The sequence below is a fragment of the Pongo pygmaeus genome, chromosome 1, assembly GCF_028885625.2.
Source record: "Pongo pygmaeus isolate AG05252 chromosome 1, NHGRI_mPonPyg2-v2.0_pri, whole genome shotgun sequence".
Lineage (NCBI taxonomy): Eukaryota > Metazoa > Chordata > Mammalia > Primates > Hominidae > Pongo > Pongo pygmaeus.
The window spans coordinates 57,490,807-57,512,717 of NC_072373.2; the positions used below are offsets into that span (position 1 = coordinate 57,490,807).

The 21,911-nt window shown below is 34.2% G+C and overlaps 1 protein-coding gene across 1 annotated transcript in view; it reads right to left on the minus strand.

Moving 5' to 3' along the window:
* Positions 1-1,223: 1,223 nt before the first annotated feature.
* Positions 1,224-21,911, minus strand: part of RGS18 (regulator of G protein signaling 18) — a 28,932-nt gene continuing 8,244 nt past the window's right edge. The window contains exons 4-5 of the mRNA XM_054439528.2: positions 5,760-5,926; positions 1,224-2,925 (exon numbers count right to left, since the gene is read on the minus strand). Coding sequence (XP_054295503.1) covers positions 2,668-2,925; positions 5,760-5,926 — 425 coding nt within the window. The 3' untranslated portion in view covers positions 1,224-2,667. The remainder of the gene's footprint in view (positions 2,926-5,759; positions 5,927-21,911) is intronic.

The window sequence follows — 21,911 nt, forward strand, 5'->3', positions numbered from 1 at the left end:
CAATTAAATCACCATAAGAACATTGTGAAAATTTTATTCCAATATTACAAATAAAAATTGAAGATAAGAATTTAGGTAGCTTTCTCAACAAAGTACATTTGGTAGCTAGTAGAGATAGAATTCAAATAAAAATGCACCACATATTGAAGACTTTACTCTTTGCTGAAATACTACTCTGACTTCCTTATAATACTTCCTTTTGATTTCACTTGACTTTGCGGTCACTTATTGAGCTTTTATTATGTACATAACTTGACAGCCTAGGTATTTACTATTGCTTATGGGCTTCAAAAAATGCCCCAAATTATCTAGTTCAACCCAATTTTATTTATCATCCATTACTTTAAACATATTGTTATCATACATTTGACTGGTCAAAAAAAAATCAAGCTCTATTTCCTGTGGCTTCTTTCCTTTCATCTATTTCTGGGTTTTCTATAATCTTGTGCCCTATTATTAGACAAAAATCCCATGTTAATTTTTAGTCTTAAGTTTTCCTTCATTAATTATACTTATTTGCCTCTTTTCCTTACTTGGATACAAGTCAAGAGTTGCTTCAGAGAATATCAAGTGAACAAATTAGAATTAATGAGTGTGGAGACCATAAAGAATACTAGAAAGTGTGAGTCTAGATCACACTTTCTTTCAGGATTTCTAGAACACTAGAAATCCCGAGTCTTTATCTTAAAACGAACGTGGATGGAAGAGTCCTTAGAAGTTATATAAACTTTTGAGGATCCCACATCCAATTAGGGAGCTCGCACACTGGGCTTCCAAGTCTAGTTTCAATTTGTATATTTTGCCATCATTCAGCCAACACTCAGTGCTTTCTGTGCATCTGTGCTTGGCTACTTTCAGTTGTCCAATTATTTATTTTGTTTCTGTATTTGTCCATGTTGTCTCCTCCAGAGAGTGCAAACTTTTTGAAGTCAGTCATTAATTTTATGAAGAAGTCCTGGTGTGTTTTTGAAGCATCTCATTGAATATTTCATAATTTAACGAAGAGATCAGATGATTTTGAACAGTATTATATACGGAAAAGCTACATGATACATATTTGTGGTACCAGAACAATGCTATTAAAATCAGCCCATGATGTTGCTGATGAGATTGCAAAGTTTGTATCGAGTCTTAAGTCTGTATATGAAACAATTAAATTTTATGGAAAGAGACTGCCACAGAAAAAGAAAATAGGAATTAATTAAGGAAAACATAAAAATCACTTTTAGTTGATTTTTGAAACACAAGATACTTTGTTTTTTTATTCGCAACAATTTAAACAACTGATATAGCATTAAGATCAATGATACTATAACTCAATTATTACTTTCTATCCCAATATTACTCTAAAAGAAGAAAATGTTTATTCCTTATTACATAATAGGAAGGATAATCAACATTCGGTCAGAGCTTTTATTATCAGATAAACTTAACTATATGAATGAAGTTAAAAATATTTATTACTACAAATGATCTAAAGTTTTTACATTTTACATTTCAACTAACATTATATTTCCAAAGCCTAATGCATGGCATTTTTAAATACAAATATTTACAGACCATGTAACACACATTAAAAATTAAATATGTCTTTAAAACAGTGACATATAGATGTGTTAGTATAATCTTATTTCAATAATAATTACTTAAGGAGATTTGTTTAACAAGAACATAATCAATGAGATAACACTTTCTGAATATGAACCAATGCGGCAGATGCCCAAATCGCCAGGGCCTTAGACTCCTTGCTTCTTCCCCTCATCTCATTTCTGATTTCTACCCCAATTTTAAAGGGCCAAACATGAGACATCCTGGGCAAAACCTCCTCTGGTTTTTATTCTAGCCATTGATGGTGTAATAGTTTAGTAGCAAGTTTTCTTAGCAGGTGATAAGGTAGTCTACTCAGTTACCTACCTGGAGATATGCAAAATCTGGTCATGTTTCTGTGACCAACAGAAGTACTTCATATAACTGGGTACATCCATGTTCACTTAGGAATGAGTTCAAATGTGGATCTTATTCTCAGTCATTAATCTAGATTATATTTAATCTGAAGTTCTGTAGAGATGAATGTGTCTTCACAAAAGTTCCTCTTGCTGGCTTATAACTAGAAGTGATATTACGATATTACTATTCTTGGGACAGGGTTAGTAGTAACCCAGTAATAAATGTTCTTCCTCTCCCATTGTAAGAACCAGATCACTTCTACACTATTACCAAAAAAAAAGAGAACATTCATTATGAAAAATGCTATCTGAACATTTGGATATCTGAGTATTATTATGTTTATATAACACATATTATGCTGCTTTGGTAAAAAATCCCAACTAGATTTTTGTTTGAACTTTTGACAACTTTGCAAAAGCTTAACTGTTACTTAACTCTACAATCTTATAAAACATTATTACTTTTTTTGTACTGCCTTTTGATTAAGAAATAAGTTTTTTTTTATTATAAATGGAATGACATCAAATAGAAGGTTTTACAGAATATACTGGCAGATACTGTATATATTTTGTTAGCAAAAAGTTTTGTTTTTACATTTTTAAAATAATTTCATATGACATATTTCAGTTTAAAGGATGGGACCAAATCTTAACATAAACATGTGATATGTTAGAAGCATATGTATAAGTTTGTCATAAAAATGAGCAAAATCAATTTTCTTTATAACCAAATGGCAACATCTGATTGTACATCTTGGAATTCATTGCAGGTAAATGAGCGTGATCGTCTCCTAAGATTTATTGGTCTCTGAGGTCTTCCTTCCATCAAGTCTAAATAGATGTCAGATTTCAGAAAACGTGTATAACTGTCTTGTTCCATGAGCTGATACACTCTGCTTTGTGCAGCATCAAAACTGTGGAGGGTAGGTTGAGTAATGCTGTTTGTAACGACTTCTTTTGTGTGAAAATCAAGGTTAACCTGGATAAACAGAAAAAAAGTGTGATTATAGTTAATATGCTTATATAAACAACTTTGAGAAACAGCACAGGACTGATGCAATGTCGGAGTGGGCATAGTGGGCTTAGAAGCTCATATAGTTTGGATGTGTGTAGCCTGCCCAAACCTCATGTTTAATTGTAATCCCCAGCATTGGAGGTGGAGCCTGGTGGGCAGTTATTGGATCATGGGGGTGGATTTCTCATGAATGGTTTAGCACCATCTCCTTAGTGCTGTCCTCACGATAGTGAGTGGCTTCTGGCAAGATCTGGCTGTTTAAAAGTGTGTGACACCTCACTCTCTCTCTCTTTTGCACCTACTTCTGAAATGTGAGATAACTGCTCCCCCTCTGCCTTTTGCCGTGATTGGAAGCTTCCTGAGTTCTTCTCAAAAGCAGATGCTGTTAGGCTTCTTGTATAGCCTGCAGAACCATGAGCCAATTAAAGTTATTTTCTTATAAATTACCTAGGCTCAGATATTTCTGTTTTTTAGCATGTATCAAAAACTTTATTCTTTCTGGGGCTGAATATTCCATTCTATAGGTACACCACGTTTCATTTATCCATTCTTTTGTTGGTAAACAATTGGGTTGTTTCCACATTTTGGTTATTGTGAATAGTGCTGTTGTGTTTGTTGCAGTGCAAGAATGTCCTAATATAGATGCTTGGGTATTTTCCTCTATTCTTGACTAGCATTTCATCTGTTTCTTCTCTCCTGGAATTCCTGGTCCTTCTTACTCTCTATGAATTTAGAATAATGGAATATTGAACTGCTAAAGATCATAGAAATAATTAAAGCATAACTCATTTTCAAAATAGGTAACTAAACCTCACAGAGGTTAAATTATTTGAGTCATGGGAGAAATGAGTTGGGGCATCTTTGAGATTTTAATGTGGGGCTTCTCTTTATTTCAGTGCTCATTTCATTATGTTATGATGATTTCCTCCAAGCAAACATATGCTGTAGTATGAATGTCTTTTAAAGATATAAAATTCTTTCATGCCTTGTATCATAGCACTGCATATATATCTGGTTCTGATGGTGGTTAGGTTTTCAGGTAGGGGCTTTCTTTCCCCTTGTCCATAACACAATACAACTAGCTGCCTTTTTATAAAAAAACTATGTAAAACGTTGGTTTTGGGAGAAGCACTATTTATAAAACACGTATTAGAAACTTTGAAGCTCTACTTAATTAATATTATAGGGCAGTCAAGTCATATTTGCTAGTCTTATACCCATTTTAGCAATTGTATCACACAATTACTTCACATTGAGTTTGGAGTAAAAGAAAATCTCAATTGTTTTCCACTTGAAAACTTTGCTAGTTAGGTTTACCTCATCTCTCTATTGTAAGATTTTTCTTTTAACCTGTCTTTAAAGTAGCCCTAAAGCAAACAAAACTCTGTATAAATAGATGAGCCAAAATTAAATTGGTATATGATGCAAACTTCTTGATGTCTCTTGACTTCATCACTTATAGAAATCTTTAGTTTCTATGAGAGGTTGCTTGTGCTAAAGTGATTACTATGAATAAGTGAATGAATCTAAATGTTGCAATTTATCATATTCACTCTTAGTCTAGAATGAAAATAACTCTGAAAAGTGACTCTAATTGTACTTTTCCTTCTGTGATAGTATCTTACAATGTCTTCCATTTGTATGGATAAATATGTATAAATAATTATCTTCCCTCCAGCAACATCATGAACATTCTGGTAGAATGTATGAGGGTACAAATTTGATAAAGACAGATTATCTAAAAAATTTAGCTCTGAATTGACATTTCTCAAAAACCACATAAAGTGCCATTTTGGACAAAATATTCAACATCATTACCCATCAGGGATATGCAAGTAGAAACCATAATGAGATACTAACTCCCTTCGGTTAGAACGGCTTTTAATGAAAAAGACAAAAAATGACAAATGTTGGTGAGGATGTGGAGAAAGGGAAACTCATGCATTGTTGGTGGGCATGTAAGGTAGTTCAGCCATTATAGAAAATAGTATAAAGGTTCCTCAAAAATTAAAAATAAAACTATCACACGATCCAGCCATTCTACTTCTAGGTATACATCTAAAGGAATTGAAATCAGCATGTTAAAGAGATATCTACACTCCCATGTTTATTGCAGCATTATTCACAGTATCAAAGAGATGGAATCAACCTAAATGTCCATCAAAGGATGAATGTATAAAGAAAATGTGGTACATATGGAACACTATCGAGGTATTAAAAAACAAAGAAACTCAGTCATCTGTGGCAATGTGAATGAACCTGGAGGACATTATGTTAAGTGAAATAAGCCAGGCACACAAAAATAAATACTACATGATCTGACTTGTATGTGGAATCTAATAAAGTTGCTCACATAGAAGTAGAGAGCAGAATAGTGGTTACCAAGGGCTAGGTAAGGTAGGAAGGATGGGAGGATAGAGAAAGGATGGGTCAACAGGTACAGAGATAGACAGGAAGAATAAGTTCTGGTGTTATATTACCTAATAGGTGATTATAGTGAATAATAATACATGGTATATTTCAAGATCGCCAGAAAAGAACATATTGAATATTATCATCACAAAGAAATGATAAATGTTTAATTTGATGAATATGCTAACTCTGATTTTATCATTATACAATGCATACATATATTAAAACATCACACTGTATGTCATTAACATGTATAATCATTACATGTCAATTATAAATAAAATTAATAAAAATAAGTTGGGAAAAATATCATTCACAATTTAAAAATAAAATTATTAAAAAATTTTGAAAGCAATTATGCATTTTTACAGTTATCTTTACTGTACCTCTTTTGGAGCATCAGTCTGTATAAATTTCTCATATATTGCTTTTGCTTTAAGGTGAATTTGTTGAGGTCCCTTGCTTTTCTTGAAATCTTCACAGGCTATCCAAAATTCAATATTTTCCTCACTGAATTCAGTTTTAAGAAATCTGGTAAAAGCCTCTAGTCCATCTATCAAGAAAAGAAATACTATAACTATAAAATAGTATTAATGTTGGAAACATTTACTGATTGATAATAAAACATAATTGCAAATATTAACAGAAAACCTACATCTTCCCTCTAATGCAGCACCGCAGCACACATCTTGCACAATATACATGAGAGACCCTCATGTAGTTTTCACAACTATAAAAAGAAAGTATTATTCCCACTGAAATAAGGCCAGTATCTCACTCAGGCTTAAGTTTGACTTTAGGCCTAAGAGTAAGAGGGACCCCCTACAGTGGACCTCACTTTATGTCTCTTTTATCCATTCCCCTCCCAGAGTGTGAGGGGTGATTCCACAGAGTCAAGAAGCCATTACAGTTGGAACAGATCCTACCTACTTCTACACCATGCCTTTGGTATTCAGGATCTTGAGATTCCCTGACTAAAAGCTCTATGCTTCCAGCATTTACACAGCCTTTTCTCCAAGTCCATCTACCAAAAACACACTGACTCACTGGTATTTATACCCTTAGGCCCAAGTATGAACAAGACTTCAATTTGCAGGCTGGAGTGTGTACTCAAATGTGCAAAGAGCTGCTCACAGTGTGAAACCAAACCATGGGGGAAAAGAAAAAGGTGGTAGGTCATGTTTATAGAGTGGAACCGTTCAGTGTCTGAAAATTTTAAATTCAAACATAATCTTCCAAGTGGCTTACAAAGTATATTTGTCAAAGCAGAAGGATAGCAAATATATTTTAAAGTTATTAGTTTCTATAGCTCCTAAGCATTTAGACATACAGCATGGAAACTCTTTTTCACTTTTTGTCTTGCTACATAAATGTTAGGGGCAGGTATCAAGTCTTGTGGAAGACTGTCTGGGCTCAAAATAGTGTTCATTTAGTTACTATGTGGCCCTGAGCATATTACCTTTTCTTTCTGTGTCTTAGTTTTTCAGTATTTAAAATTAAGATAATAATGATCCCTACCTGATAGGGCTGTTGAGAGAATTAAATGTGTTAAAATACACCAAGTGTTTGGAACAGTAAGGGGAACATTAAAAACTCCATAAGGGTTTTAGTAATGGTGGTTGTGATGATGATGGTGATCCTGATAATTTTTATTTAAGGCTCACTAAGATGACATTTACATAACTAAAAAAGTGGCAGACTTTGGATTCAACCTTAAGACAATGTGACTTCAAAACTGGGCTCTTTCAACTATCTTTTTTAACTCTATTTATTTTTAAGCCTTGTAAAAGTTAAACTTTTTTATTTTGAGAAAATTATAGATTTACATGAACTCCTAGGAAGTTCCTAGGAGAGACCCCATGTACTCTTTATCCAGTTTTCACCAGTGTAACAACTTGGAAAACTACAGTGAAATATCGCAGCTAGGATAGTGACATTAATTAATGTAATCAAGATACAGAAAGTTACAAGTATAACACGTTGCCCTTTTACAGCCACATGTACATCTCCCCACATGTAATTTTTTTTAACTCCAGGGAACCACTAATCTGGTCTCCATTGCTATAATTTTGTCAATTCAAGAATGTTATATAAATTAAATCATGTAGTATATGTTGTTTCAGATGTTTCTATTTTCCACACAGCCTGATTCTCTGGAGATTTATTCAGGTTGATGAATGTATCAATGGTTTGTTTCTCTTTGTTGCTGTATTATATTCCATGATATGGATATACTATCATTTGTTTAACCATTCTGCCATTGAAGGAAACATGGGTTATTTTTTTTTTCAGTTATTACAAATAAATCTGCTATACACATTTGTGTATAGTTTTAAAAAAATGAACACAAGTCTTTATTTATCTGGAATAAATTCCAAGGAGTGAAATTGCTTGGGTGTATGGTAGTTGCACTATAGAAATGTTGAGGGAAGGGAAATATGTTCCTAATGGATTTTTCAGATAAACTTTCTCAGAATAAATCAAATTTGAGTTGGATTTAAATGAGTTTTAGCAATCTTTCTTTAGATTCACTCTCACTCTCTAGTTATAGCCCATTTCTCTTTCTGCTCTCCTTATGTAAGTTATTGCATAAGGAAATATCATGAGTCCCATCTGGACTTCCCACTTGGCAGCATCTGATAATACTGACCCCCTCCTTTTTCAAATACTCTTCCACATAGGATTGTAGGATGCCATATCTCCTAGTTCGTACTGGGTGATCGTTTCTTTGTGTGTTGTCTGTCTAGGTTTAACTCCCTCTGTTCCCCATTAAATGTGCTATTTGCTAAAATTCTGTCCTTTGCATTCTCCTTTTCCTTCTTCTTTCCTTTATCTTCCCTATTTGCCCATCTTCTCTCTTGACATTTTTCCTGAACTCCTTTTTTCTGACCTTCAACTGTACTTTGTGCATATTGTTAACACCTGTAGACAAAATGAGGCATTAGAAACAATTCTGAAAAACAATAAAGCTTTTGTTTTACATGTTGATATCATTAAAATATTTTAATCTTCTTGCAAGAAATTATTTTTGAAATCATAACTTCAAATATTCCTCTAGCTACTGACATATCTTTTCTCCTTACAGATATAAAATCTTTGATTAAGTTTTCTACACTTAGTCTCTTAATCCCCTCTATCTCATTTACTTTCCAACACACAAAAATATGGTTTATATTCAACACTTTACTTAAATTATTTTTGCCAAATTGACTTAATGTTATAGTTAGTGAACATTTTTTTTCCGTCCATATGTTATTTCATCTCTCCACAACAGCAGGCACGGTAGAGAATTGCCTGTAATTCTCCTCAATGGCAGCTAAACTCCAGAGTTTCCTATTACACCTCTGACTATTGCATCCCCAAATCCTTCTCAGTTTATCCTTCTTCATCTTTCCCTTAAACTCATTTCCTGAAAAATTACTTCAACACCCAAATACAATCAATATGCAGATGATTCTTAGAACTTATCTCAGTAGTCATTCAGGAGCAGGTTGTTCAGTTTCCACCAAAAGCAATGGCAACAAAAGCCAAAATTGACAAATGGGATCTAATTAAACTAAAGAGCTTCTGCACAGCAAAGGAAACTACCATCAGAGTGAACAGGCAACCTACAAAATGGGAGAAAATTTTCGCAACCTACTCATCTGACAAAGGGCTAATATCCAGAATCTACAATGAACTCCAACAAATTTACAAGAAAAAAACAAACAACCCCATCAAAAAGTGGGCAAAGGACATGAACAGACACTTCTCAAAAGAAGACATTTATGCAGCCAAAAAACACATGAAAAAATGCTCACCATCACTGGCCATCAGAGAAATGCAAATCAAAACCACAATGAGATACCATCTCACACCAGTTAGAATGGCAATCATTAAAAAGTCAGGAAACAACAGGTGCTGGAGAGGATGTGGAGAAATAGAAACACTTTCACACTGTTGGTGGGACTGTAAACTAGTTCAACCCTTGTGGAAGTCAGTGTGGCAATTCCTCAGGGATCTAGAACTAGAAATTCCATTCGACCCAGCCATCCCATTACTGGGTATATACCCAAAGGACTATAAATCATGCTGCTATAAAGACACATGCACACGTATGTTTATTGCAGCATTATTCACAATAGCAAAGACTTGGAACCAACCCAAATGTCCAACAATGATAGACTGGATTAAGAAAATGTGGCACATATACACCATGGAATACTATGCAGCCATAAAAAATGATGAGTTCATGTCCTTTGTAGGGACATGGATGAAACTGGAAATCATCATTCTCAGTAAACTATCGCAAGAACAAAAAACCAAACACCGCATATTCTCACTCATAGGTGGGAATTGAACAATGAGAACACATGGACACAGGAAGGGGAACATCACACTTCGGGGACTGTTGTGAGGTGGGGGGACGGGGGAGGGATAGCATTGGGAGATATATACCTAATGCTAGATGACGAGTTGGTGGGTGCAGTGCACCAGCATGGCACATGTATACATATGTAACTTACCTGCACATTGCTCACATGTACCATAAAACCTAAAGTATAATAATAATAATAATAATAAAAATTTAAAAAAAAAAAAAAGAACTTATCTCAAGCCTCTTTTTCCTGAGCTCCAAGTTCATATCAACCAACATGTGAAAAACATCATTGAATTGACCACTGAATTAGTCATATGAACGGTGCATTTATTATCTTTACCCAAAACCTTCCCTGCATACATTTTCCATTTAATGACGCTATCCACTCAGGGATGTAAACGGGAACCCTGGCATTTATTCTCAGGGATATTTAATTTTCCCCTTATCTCACACATAGCTGATAATCAAATCTCAAAAAAAATTCCCCTTTCATATATCCTACATCTGTCTTTTTATTTTTGTGCAATCTGTAATTACTTTTATTTAGACTGAAACTATCTCTGACACAAATTATTATAAAAACCTCCTAACTGGTGACCCTGAATTTAGGTTTTCCTTGTCTCTTCCTCCAACCTCCAAGAGTATTATCCACATTCTCATCAGTAATATCTTTCTGCAGTACAAATTTTATTATGATTCTTCACCATTTAAAATTTCCCAATAGTGTTCATCTCTTCCTACTATGTTTTTACACTGATTTAAGCTCCACTCACAGAGAAACATGTATAGTTGCATTCATGTGCCATGTTCCTGAATCTCTTAGTTTTAGCTCCTGTTGAGAATACTTTCCCTTCCTATTCTAAATTCATAAAGCAATTTTATTAATCTAATCCATACAGCCTATATTCATTGAGGTTGAAATTACATTTCATCTTGTCTGGAAAGACTTCACCAATCTCTAAAGAACGAGGTGGGTGTCCTTCATATATGGCCTTCTACTGTGCCGGGTAAACTTAAAATATTGTACTGCAGTTGCCTGTTAACTTTTGTTTTCCAGGCTACACTGTAACATATATAAGATGCAGACCCTTGTCTAACTTGTCACCAAATTTCTAGTACCCAACATGAGAAATAACTCAATAATTATTTAATAATACTAAAATAAATTATCAACAAATAATTGAATTAATTATAAAAATACAGAATTATATTAAAAAACATGAAACAGTTCTAGGAAATATTTTGTGTATTAAATGAAATATCAGACCTATCATATTTACAACAGATACGGATGATCAGAGCTGGTAACATAAAAAAGCAAAAAAAAACCAAAAAACAAAAATCCACAAAATTTTGTCCTATTGTGAATATGGACAAAAATATGTAATTAAAAATATACTAGTTTATTAAAAAAGTTAATTCTTAGCTTGATGACATTAAACATTTAATTAATATTCTAATTTCATGCTTGGCAAGCAAAATTTTTAATACATTTTGGCTGCTTCTTTGGTCATATGAAAAGGTAGAGAAATGGCTATCGGTGACAGTTTTATTTGTGAATCTATATTATTAGTTTGGAATTTAACCTCATGAGTTTTGCCAATGTGAGCCTTCTACTGAGAGATGGGTCCTTCCTGGCATGCTAACAAGATGACAGCATCAATTTTGAGAACATGTGAAGCTGGAGTTTGTGGTAAATGCCAGTCTATATAACTTTGGACAAGCTGACAAACATTTCTGGAGGTACACTGCTCTCTGTTGGATATCACTATGAGTTATTGAAACATATAATGTATTCCTTACTTTGTTCAACTATTTTATTAAATATTTTTGTTTGCATCCTGAACTCCCCACTGAATAACTCATTAATTCATCGAAACAATATTGATCACATGCTGTGTTCCAGACACTGGTCTAGGTACCAGAGACCAGCAATTTCAGAAGCGGACAAAGCCCTTGATTTGATATTTAATCTATAGAGCACTACCTTAAATAAAAGAACATATTACTACTAAACTATTAAGAAGAGGAGAGTCATTACAAAGTAATGAGAACCAGACTTGTCCTCCTACCACAAATAACAATAAAACTAGAAAAAATATTGAGGCAGTAGTTTTCAAGCAGAATACAACTGGCAACAGATAAGAAGAAAAACACATGAAGTGAGTGCTAGGTTTGTTCTGGCTTTCTACCTGGGGGCATTTTTAAGACTGGAATGCATGAAGACGGAGGCTAACCACATGAAGAAGCCTTGCTGAATTGAGGAGGCAGAGATAAGAGTTTGGGCATTATGATGTATTTGGAATTTGTGGGTCAGGCTACTGAAAAAAGGAAACATGCAGAAGGGTGTGGGACAGTTTGAGTGACTTTGTACCAACTTGTTCTCTCTTTTTTGTCACTTGTAGTTCTCAAAAATAAATGTACAATGTGCTGACAATGCAACACCTGAGATAAGAGAAACTGCCCAGAATAACCCTGCTCTGTTCCTTTGTCACCCCAAAATAGGATCTTCTTTGACACTTTAGCCCAGGGATACCTGTAGTCCCTCGGACATAAAAACCAGGACAGGCTGCTTTCTGGGATCCCTCAGCTGCCATGCAATTGGAACATCATAGACAAAATTTAATTCACTCTTAGCAGCTTTCCTGAGTGTTGAGGGGGCAGCTCATTATGAATACTAGGCTTCTAGTATCGCTTGCTGCCTATTTTCAAGTACTAAAGTTGCTTTGCCTAACTAGTTGTATCAGTGTTCTATCACAGTAGATTTGTGCAAGTAATCAAAATTGTAGCCCAAGATATAGGGGGCTTAATTGGTAACCAGTGCAGAGTGAATCTGCTTTATAAGGGGACCCAGAAGCCTGCATGCAGTTTTCCTGCAGAGCCTTGACTGAGGGCTAAGCTGCACATGGGCAGGGCAAATTTTGTGAAGTCTAGAAGAAGACAGATGCTATGGGACTGAGGTAAATGGAGATATGAGAGTTTTGATAGGTTTGGATGACTTTGGATTTCTGGCTCAGCCATAGAAGAGATACCAAAGAAAGGTCATGTTTCTGGTATAAATACTACGTCTTGTCCTACTACTAAGAAAGGTCTTGTCCTCATACTAAGACAATTCTGAGAGATACCAGCCTTAAAGGATCAAACTGATCAGAAAAAAATCAAGAGGATACAACAGTGATTTAATTCACTTCCAGAAAAATGATTCAATACTCTATAAGGGAAGACCACATAATTTAGACTCCTATGTCTTCCTCCATACTCACATACAAAAAAAAGTTAGTGATGTAAGGAACTTTTCATGACTTATTATCAATATTTTGTTTGTTGATAAAATATCAATAAAAACTGACCATGCGGTATCTAAAATGTTGGAATCAGCAGACAAAAACTTTAAAAAAGCCCATATAAATTTTTTGAAAAACACAAAGGTTAAAAAAGACCTAAGACAAAATTTAAACTATAAAAAGTAATTAAGTTGAAATTCAGGAAATAAAATGTAAAATATTAAAAATAAAAAAATATTGGATGGTCATGGCAACAGATTAAAGACTGCAGAACAGATGGGTATGTTAGCAGACAGTTGGATAGAAGAGAGATTTACTTAATCTAAATAAAGTAGGAAAGGAGGAAAAGAAAACAACAACAAAATTAGGAAACAAATAGAAAATAAATAGTAAGATGTTAGATCCAATCCCATACATATCAATGATGAGATAACGTTTAAATGAGCTAAACATTCCAATTAAAAGTCAGAGATTATCTGAGTGGGTTAAAATGTAAAAACAGACTACATATTGGCAACAAGAGACACATTAAATGAAAAGTATCAGGAAGATGAAGAAAACGGATAAAAATGTTACACGGTGCAGAGGTTAAGCATAAGAAATCTGAATAAAAAATCTTCACATGGCTTGAAAAAGTAACTTCAAAATAAAGAGTATTTCCATTTTGTAATTTTTAAGTGACCAATTATTACTAGTACATAACAATCCTAAACATATATGAACTTAATTTAGAGCTTCAAAATACATGAAGCAAACTCATAGAACAGAAGTAGAAAAACTCAGCATTTTGGTATAGATTTTAATTCTGCTTACTCATTAATTCATAGAAAAAAGTAGACAATATCAATGACAATATATAAAACTTAAACATCATTAATTCGACTGAATTGAAAAATTACAAAATGATCTACCAAACACATCTTTTCAAATGCACAAGGAATATTATCCCAGATAAATTCTTTGTTAGACTCATAATATGAGCCTAAATAAATTTCAAAAAGCTTGATACCTTACAGATATGTCCTTTGCCCACAAGGCGTTTGAATTAATAATTGACGCTAGTAACATAGATAAAAACAAAACAAAAGCCAATATTTGAAAATAAGCACACAATAACCAGTGTGTTTGTGATAAATATGTAATGAACACAATAACCTACATGTTAGAGAAATCACAAGGAAAATTAGAAAAATATTTATACTTGAATTATAGTGAAAGTACAGCAGATCAAAAATTTGTGAGATGCAGCTTAAACAGTGGTTAGAGGGAATTTTATTGCACAATAGTGGTCTAGTAAAAAAAAAAAAAGGAAGAAAAAAAACAGGAAGGGTATAAAAATTAAGATCTAGGTTTCCACCTTAAGAAACTTGAAAAGAAGAGCAAATTAAATACACAGTCAGTAGAAGAAAAAATAAAAATAAAAACAAGAGGAAAAATATATGTAACAGAAAAACTACAGAGATTAACAAAGCCAAAGTTGGTTCTGTTAAAACATTAATAAAATAAAACCCCTAGCAAGAGTGTTTCATATTAGGAAGCAAACCATAAATATTAGTATAGCTCTTACATATATTACAAAGAAGTGAATATTATTAATGACTTAATGTCAGTAAATATAATTTGTATGGCATAGGGAAATTGTTTAAAAAAACAATAAACCTATACCCAAACTGACACTTGAAGAAGTGGAGGATCTGGTAGCCCTAATTCAATTAATAGATTTTATAATAAAACATTTCTCTCCCCCTAAAAATACCTGGGACCAAATTTAGTAAATTCCATCAAACATTTAAGAAAAAAAAGGCATTTTAATCTTACATACTTGCTTTGAGAAAATTGAGAGGAGATGAACACTTTCCACCTCATTTTATGAGACGAGGATAACTCTTAATATCAAAACTTGACACTCTGCCCCATAAAAAAAACAAGTAAAGACTAAGAAAGAAGTGAAGAAAATTACACAATATCTCTCATGATTATAGAAGCAAAGATTCTACACAAAGTATGTTTTAAAATCCAGCTATGTATAAAGAAGGTGCAAAAATTCTGGCATTATGGCTGAAAAAAGTTGAAATAAATGTTGTAGCTTTGTCTGTTCAACTCATTTTAACTTAGATTACCACATTTTTTTAAATGTTTACAGCTGTCTAGAACTATTACTCATGGTCAATGACTATTACTAATATAAAAAGTTCCATATAAAATGAAACAAGAAGAATAAATTTCTATTGGTAGAGTTATGGTAATAACTAAGAGGTTTTGCATTTATAACACGTTTAGAGGTTTTGAAGGTTAAGTGTTACTTATATACATTACCTCATTTAATTTTTATAACAGATACATGGAATATGTCTTATATTCATTTTCTTAGATGAGAAAACTGAGATTCAGATAAGTTCAATTGCCCCAGATTTCATACATATATATATACATGCATATTTTTCTCAGGAAGGCATTGTTTCCTTTGGTAGGCAGAGAAATAACCCTCCAAAGGTGTTCATGCCCTAATCTCCAGGACCTGTGGGAAAAAGGAACTAAATATAGTTCAGGACCTTGAAATGGGGGAGATTATCAAGGTAGATCCAATCTGATCACATGAGTCCTTAAAAGTAGAAGAGGAAAAAAGTAGATCACAGAGATGTGACCTAAGAAGGACCTGACTCTGCTGCTGGCTTTGAGTATAAAGAAGATGGTCATAACCCAGGAAATGTAGTGTATTCTGGAAGGTGGGTGTCTTAGTCTGTTTCGTGTTGCTATAAAGGAATACTTGAGGCTGGGTGGTTTATATAGAAAAATTTTATTTTACTCACAGTTCTGCAGGTGGTATAAGAAGCCTGCTGGCGTATGCTTGGCTTCTGGTGAGGGCTTTGTGCTGGGTCAAAATATGGTGAAGACCAAAGAAGAAGTGGGCATGTGCAAAGAGGGATCAAACCCGAGGGGCATCCTGGCTTCATAACAACCTACTCTGGAGGGAACGAATCCATTCCCCTGAGAACTAATCCAGTCTTTCAAGAGTGAAAACTCACTATTGCTGAAACTGCACCAAGCCAATCCTGGGGGAACTTCACCCATGATAGAAACAAGTCCTCTAGGTGCCCCCTCCCAACATCACCACATTGAGGATCAAATTTCAACCTGAGATTTGGGGTGGGGGGGAGAAACAAACCATATCCAAACCATAGCAGTAGGAATGAACCTCAGTTTGCAGCCAGCAAAGGAAGGAAGTAGTTGGTCTGTAACTGCAAACAGCTTAATTCTGCCAGCAATCCAAATGAGCAGAAACGGGATTCTTCCTTAAACCCTCCAAAAAAAGAAAGCCTGCTGACATCTTGATTTATTTTGATCAAACCCATACTGGACTTCTAATACAACTTTAAGAAAATAAAATTGTGTTGTTTTAATCACTGTAGTTGTGGTAAGTTGATATAGCAGCAACAGGAAACCAATACAATCCTCAAATTACTCTTTTTTTTTTTTTTCCACCTTATAGATAGTTTCTTTTATTTGTTTTAAAATCAAGCTAGTTTATAAATCAACTATTTTACTCATCATCTAGCATTAGGTATATCTCCCAATGCTATCCCTCCCCCCTCCCCCCACCCCACAACAGTCCCCGAAGTGTGATGTTCCCCTTCCTGTGTCCATGTGTTCTCATTGTTCAATTCCCACCTATGAGTGAGAATATGCGGTACTCTTTTTGTATCACCATTTATTCCTCCTTCATATAGACCTTATCCTCTTTGTCATGAAGCATCGTTTTTTAATATTGTAAGCAATCTTTTTAATGTATTAGAGTTCGAGGAACTTACTGTTTAGGAAATCAGTAGTTAGACAAAGACATGACAACCTACAGAAATTCCTAAGCTTTATAACATGGAATGATTTCAGCCACGACCACGAGAAAAGGATGACATAGGTCTCTTCTGCACCACGGCCTCTTCATTGGGATGTTTTCAACTGGACAAAGGGAGATCCTGCCATTTCTTTTCCTCAGTAAATTTACCACGAGCAACAGATGTTAGTAGTTACATATTAGTTAACTAACTAGAGATACAAGGGAAGGTTGGGCTCAAAAAGAATTTGACAAGGCATTGTAAAACTGACAAGCAACTACAGAACTTGTCTGCAGTCCTGAGATGCTAGTAAGGTAATTTCTAGTCAAACACAACTCTCTGATGAAGGCCTTACTGCTAAGTGATTCTTGAATGAGTCAGCAAACTCTGACCACTGAGAAGCACAAGTGATCAAATTGCTCTTCTTTCTCTAGCTCAGTTAGTGTATTCTTTTCAAGATTGATTTCTCACACTGAGCATATGCTTTTCTCAGACTGTAAAAGGGAAATATAAATGAACAATGGTTCTTTGAGGCATTTTGATACATTGTACATTTCCTCCAAACACCTACAAATATGTAGGTTTTCAGAGTAAAGTTAATGGTCTAGCTACAAAATAATTGCCAAAGTGAACAACAGGGCATCAGATGTGCTGGTTGTACTGTGGCTTCTTAATAAGCACATAAGCACCCATAGGGATTATTGTTCCTTAGAACGTTCCTATTTGATTTTCCTTCCCACAATGCCTTTCACTACCTGCATTTGAGAACTTGGACTTGTATAAAAGCAGTGTGTGTCATGAATTGTCCAAGACTATATTCCCTTAATTTTTGCAAGCTAAATTGCAATATCCTCTCAAGACTTCAAGTAAACCTGGAGCCTTATGATGACTTTAGGAAATAAGCTGAATAAGTATTGTTTGGCTGCTGATTGACAGCAGCTTGATAATTTATTTCTTTTCATTGTGTAACTGGAGGGGTGGTTTTATTACTTAGTCTATGGTTTTACTTGTCTTTTTTTTTTTTTTTTTTTTTTTTCTAATTTTGACCCCTCTGTCTTCTATAATGATCTTGGAATAAAATAAGGAGACTGAGACAAAACATGCTAACATGTTATGTTAGTTCATTTTGCATTGCTATAAAGGAATACCTGAGGCTGAGTAATTTATAAAGAACATAGATTTATTTAGCTCATGGTTCATCAGCTCTGCTTCTGATGAGGCCTCAGGAAGCTTTTACTCATGGAGGAAGGCAAAGGGGAAGCCAGTGTATCATAAGATAAGAGGCAGTGAGAAAAAAGGCAGGTCTCAGGCTTTTGCAAACATTCAGCTTGCATGTTAACTGAAAGAATGATAACTTGCTTATTACTGCGAAGACAGTACAAAGCCATTCATGAGGGATTCGCTCCATGACTCAAATGTCTCCCACTAGGCCCATCTTCAGCTTCAGAGGTCCCATTTCAGCATGACATTTGGATAGGTCACACAACCAAACGATATCACATGCCTTTCAAACCCCAAATTGTAATTGAAATACAATTTGAAACGTGGGGCAATGTTTAGGTCTGCAAAAGAAAACCACCACAAAAAAACAATAATCTATGCACCAACTGGCCTGCACTAAACTTTCGGCAGTTAGCCGTAGCCTCTGCCCAGAACTACTTAAAACAAATTCTTCTTGAGAACTTTCCCCTTAATAAAATTTAAGATAACGGAAACCAGCTATTTACCACCTATACTTACTTATTCTTTCAAATTGCTAAAGTATTTGTCCTTTTTCTAAGTTAATATCCATTTTTTTACTAGACTTAACTCTAAAAAACATTCTCTTAATTTATCTCTGATAACTATCTTCAGAGCCGATAGATTCTTTCTAATTTTTTAATAGAATTCTAAAATGTCTTATTTCTTATTGCAGGGTCAGTATCTTAGTATGCTTTGCTTAATAGTTGCTATAAAGTAGATTTCTGAAGAGAATTTCTTGGCTAGATATTAAGAAAAAACTGGAAGCAGGACAACAAAATAATTGTGAGAAGATTTTCAGGTTATCTTAATTAAAAAGAAAACAAAAAGTAGTCATATGGAAATGTGCCTTCTGCTGATATTAAAAAGCATACCATTGGGTGTTATTGATCTGTTTGTTTATGATATAGGTCCTGCCTTTCCCCATTTCACAATAAGAGGCATTTTATCTTGTCCTTCCTTGTTCCTCAGTTACTATTTAAATGGAAATTAAAGCAAAGTTGGCAAAATAAAATGCCAGTTACATTACAAGGAAAGAACAACCTGTTTCAAGGTCATATTTCCAAAGAGGAAAGAAAGTATGTTTTATTTGGCTTATAAATAAAGTCGCACTGACCCAGTGAAAGCATAAACGTTTTCGATTTTAATCTACTGCACTCTAGCCACATGTTATGCATAAGCGTGGATTGATCAGTTTTTAAATATCAAATTATTCCTAAAGTGAGTTATTAAATAATTTTCATGATTTCAGAAGAATATGACCATTACTTCTATAATTAACAAATCAGGATTATAATAAATTTTTTGTACTGCCAGCTAAAAGAAAATGCCCAGAAGCCAGATAGCTGAAATTGTTATTTATTAAAATAACTTTTTAACTTATAATTTTTAAATCAGTAATTTAAAAAAAACTGAGTCTGAACCTGAGAACTGTGTTATATATTTAAACAGTATTTACAAGTTAGGAGTTTTGAGTGTTCATTAAGGTCTTAGCACATTGCTATATGCCTTTTATTGGCACAATTCCATTTAATTTTCACATCAGCCCTACGGAGTAAGTCTTGTTATGCTCATGTTTATAGATGAAGAAGTTGACGTTCAGAGAGTTAACTTGCATTAAATCTTACAGATGGTAAATGATAGTGTAAGTGCTTGAACCCAGGTTCATCTTATTTAAAATTACAGGACCTTTACAACTAAACTGCCATAAAGAAAACAAAGTCCTTACTGTTGAGGAATATGGAGATTAATGGGCAGGACAGGCATGTATGAACCAAGGACTGAGGAAGGACAATTAAAAGAGTGACTTATTCTGTTCAAAGTAGCAGAGGAAAATCAACTTGCATAAAATTCGAATAGAAGTCTTCCAGAAAATAACATAAACATTATTTCAAATAGAGTCCTTCACTAATTCACAAGCATGAGTGTCGACTCTGTGCCATCTGCTGTGCTCTGAAATATTATGCAAAAGCCCTTTGTTACTATGGTTAGTCTTGTGCTCGATACAGACATTCTAAGTGAAGTCAGCGTACTAATATCAAGAAAAGTGCTATGTATGTTCTGAGTGCTCATGTTGCATTAACTAAAGTGAATGAATTTTGTTGGCATAATATGAATATAATAGTAAAGAAAAAATACTAATTCAAGAAATGAATAAAGGATGAATGAGAAAGAAGTTTATTAATTAAAATTTTAAGTAAATAACTTTTTTAAAGTAATGTGCAATGCTCTACAAGATTATCCCAGCACATTAGTTACTTCCTGTTTCTCTTACTCACTTTGGGCAGCTGCATTAAGTCAGTTCACAATGGAACCATTTCTCATACAGAGGCAGTAACTTACTAAACAGTCCTTTAGAAGGCGGCAGTGGTGAATGCAGCTGCCAAAAGTGCTTGATAGAACCTGGGATTAGAATTCACACTGGAAGAAGCTGGCTCAATGTGTCATACAAATATGAAATGCTTGTAATTGCATATTTCTAAATTGAAACTCTGGCATCTGTTGGAGTATTTTTCTGATGCCAAGAAACCAAATGAAACAAAAAGTCAAGAAAATCTGAAGTTGGAAACCCAAGTACCGTATAATATCCGAAGTAATAAATTGCATTGTTTCTTCTGTAACATTTGGCTTTGTAGCTCTGATTTGCCATAGAATGTGGTTTCTTTTGCCATAATAAATGATTTATGTGATGCATTATAATTAGGACTGGGTTTTATGTATTTTTAATCTTTAGATAAATTAAGAAATTGAGTGCTTGTTGGACAGGCATGGTGGCTCATGCCTGCAATCCCAGCACTTTGGGAGGTCGAGGCAGGTGGATCACTAGGTCAGCAGTTTGAGACCAGCCTGGCCAACATGGTGAAACCCTGTCTCTACTAAAGATACAAAAAATCAGCCGGGTGTGGTGGTGCGCTTCTGAAATCCCAGCTACTCGGGAGGCTGAGGCAGGAGAATCACTTGAACCCAGGAGGTGGAGGTTGCAGTGAGCTGAGATTGTGTCATTGCACTCCAGCCTGGGTGACAGAGTGAGATTCAATATCAAAAAAAAAAAAAAAAAAAAAGGTTGACTGCTTGTGCTTGTTATGGGTTAACTTGAGTTGGAAATTTAAATTTTTAGAGCACTGAAATTCTTTATCTTGCAGAAAATTGGTAACCAAAAATTAGGAACTGTAACTTGAAAAGCCACAAGGTGAAAAGTATAAGAAAAAGTACTCATTTCCTCCCCCAAAAGTGAAGTATGCATTTCCTTTTAGTCTTTACTCAAACTTAGTAATAAGTATTTTCCAAAGTATAGTCAGTTTTTATTTTTAAATCCAGGATGTGCAATGACTTACACATTCTATTTCCATCCTACATGTTACAAATTGTTTTCAGAAGTTACTTAGAACCACAATTCAGAGTGTTAAAAAGTTCAAGTAAATAGTTATTAATACAAAGGTTAAAACTATTGTAGTTTTTAGCAATGACTGGATAAAAGGGTACACACGGAAAAGGAACAGTTATGTAGTAGTGGAAAGATTGTCTAATTGATAGAAATTCCCCTCATGAGATATAACACTTTCATTCAGATAAGCAATTATCAACAATGTGAGCTGGTTAGAAAATCTCTTTCTATAAGTCAGCCTTCCATATTTTAGGTGTGCCTTACAAAACCCTGCAAAACTTTTGATAAGGTTTACCACGGACAACAAATGTTCAAACTCTACCCTGTTCTGTTTTTACAAGTCTTGTTCATCCTCCTCTATTTCACATCTATTACAGACATCATTATCTTCCTATTATAATAAAAATGAAATCTAGAAATCTTTGGCTCAGCCTTCT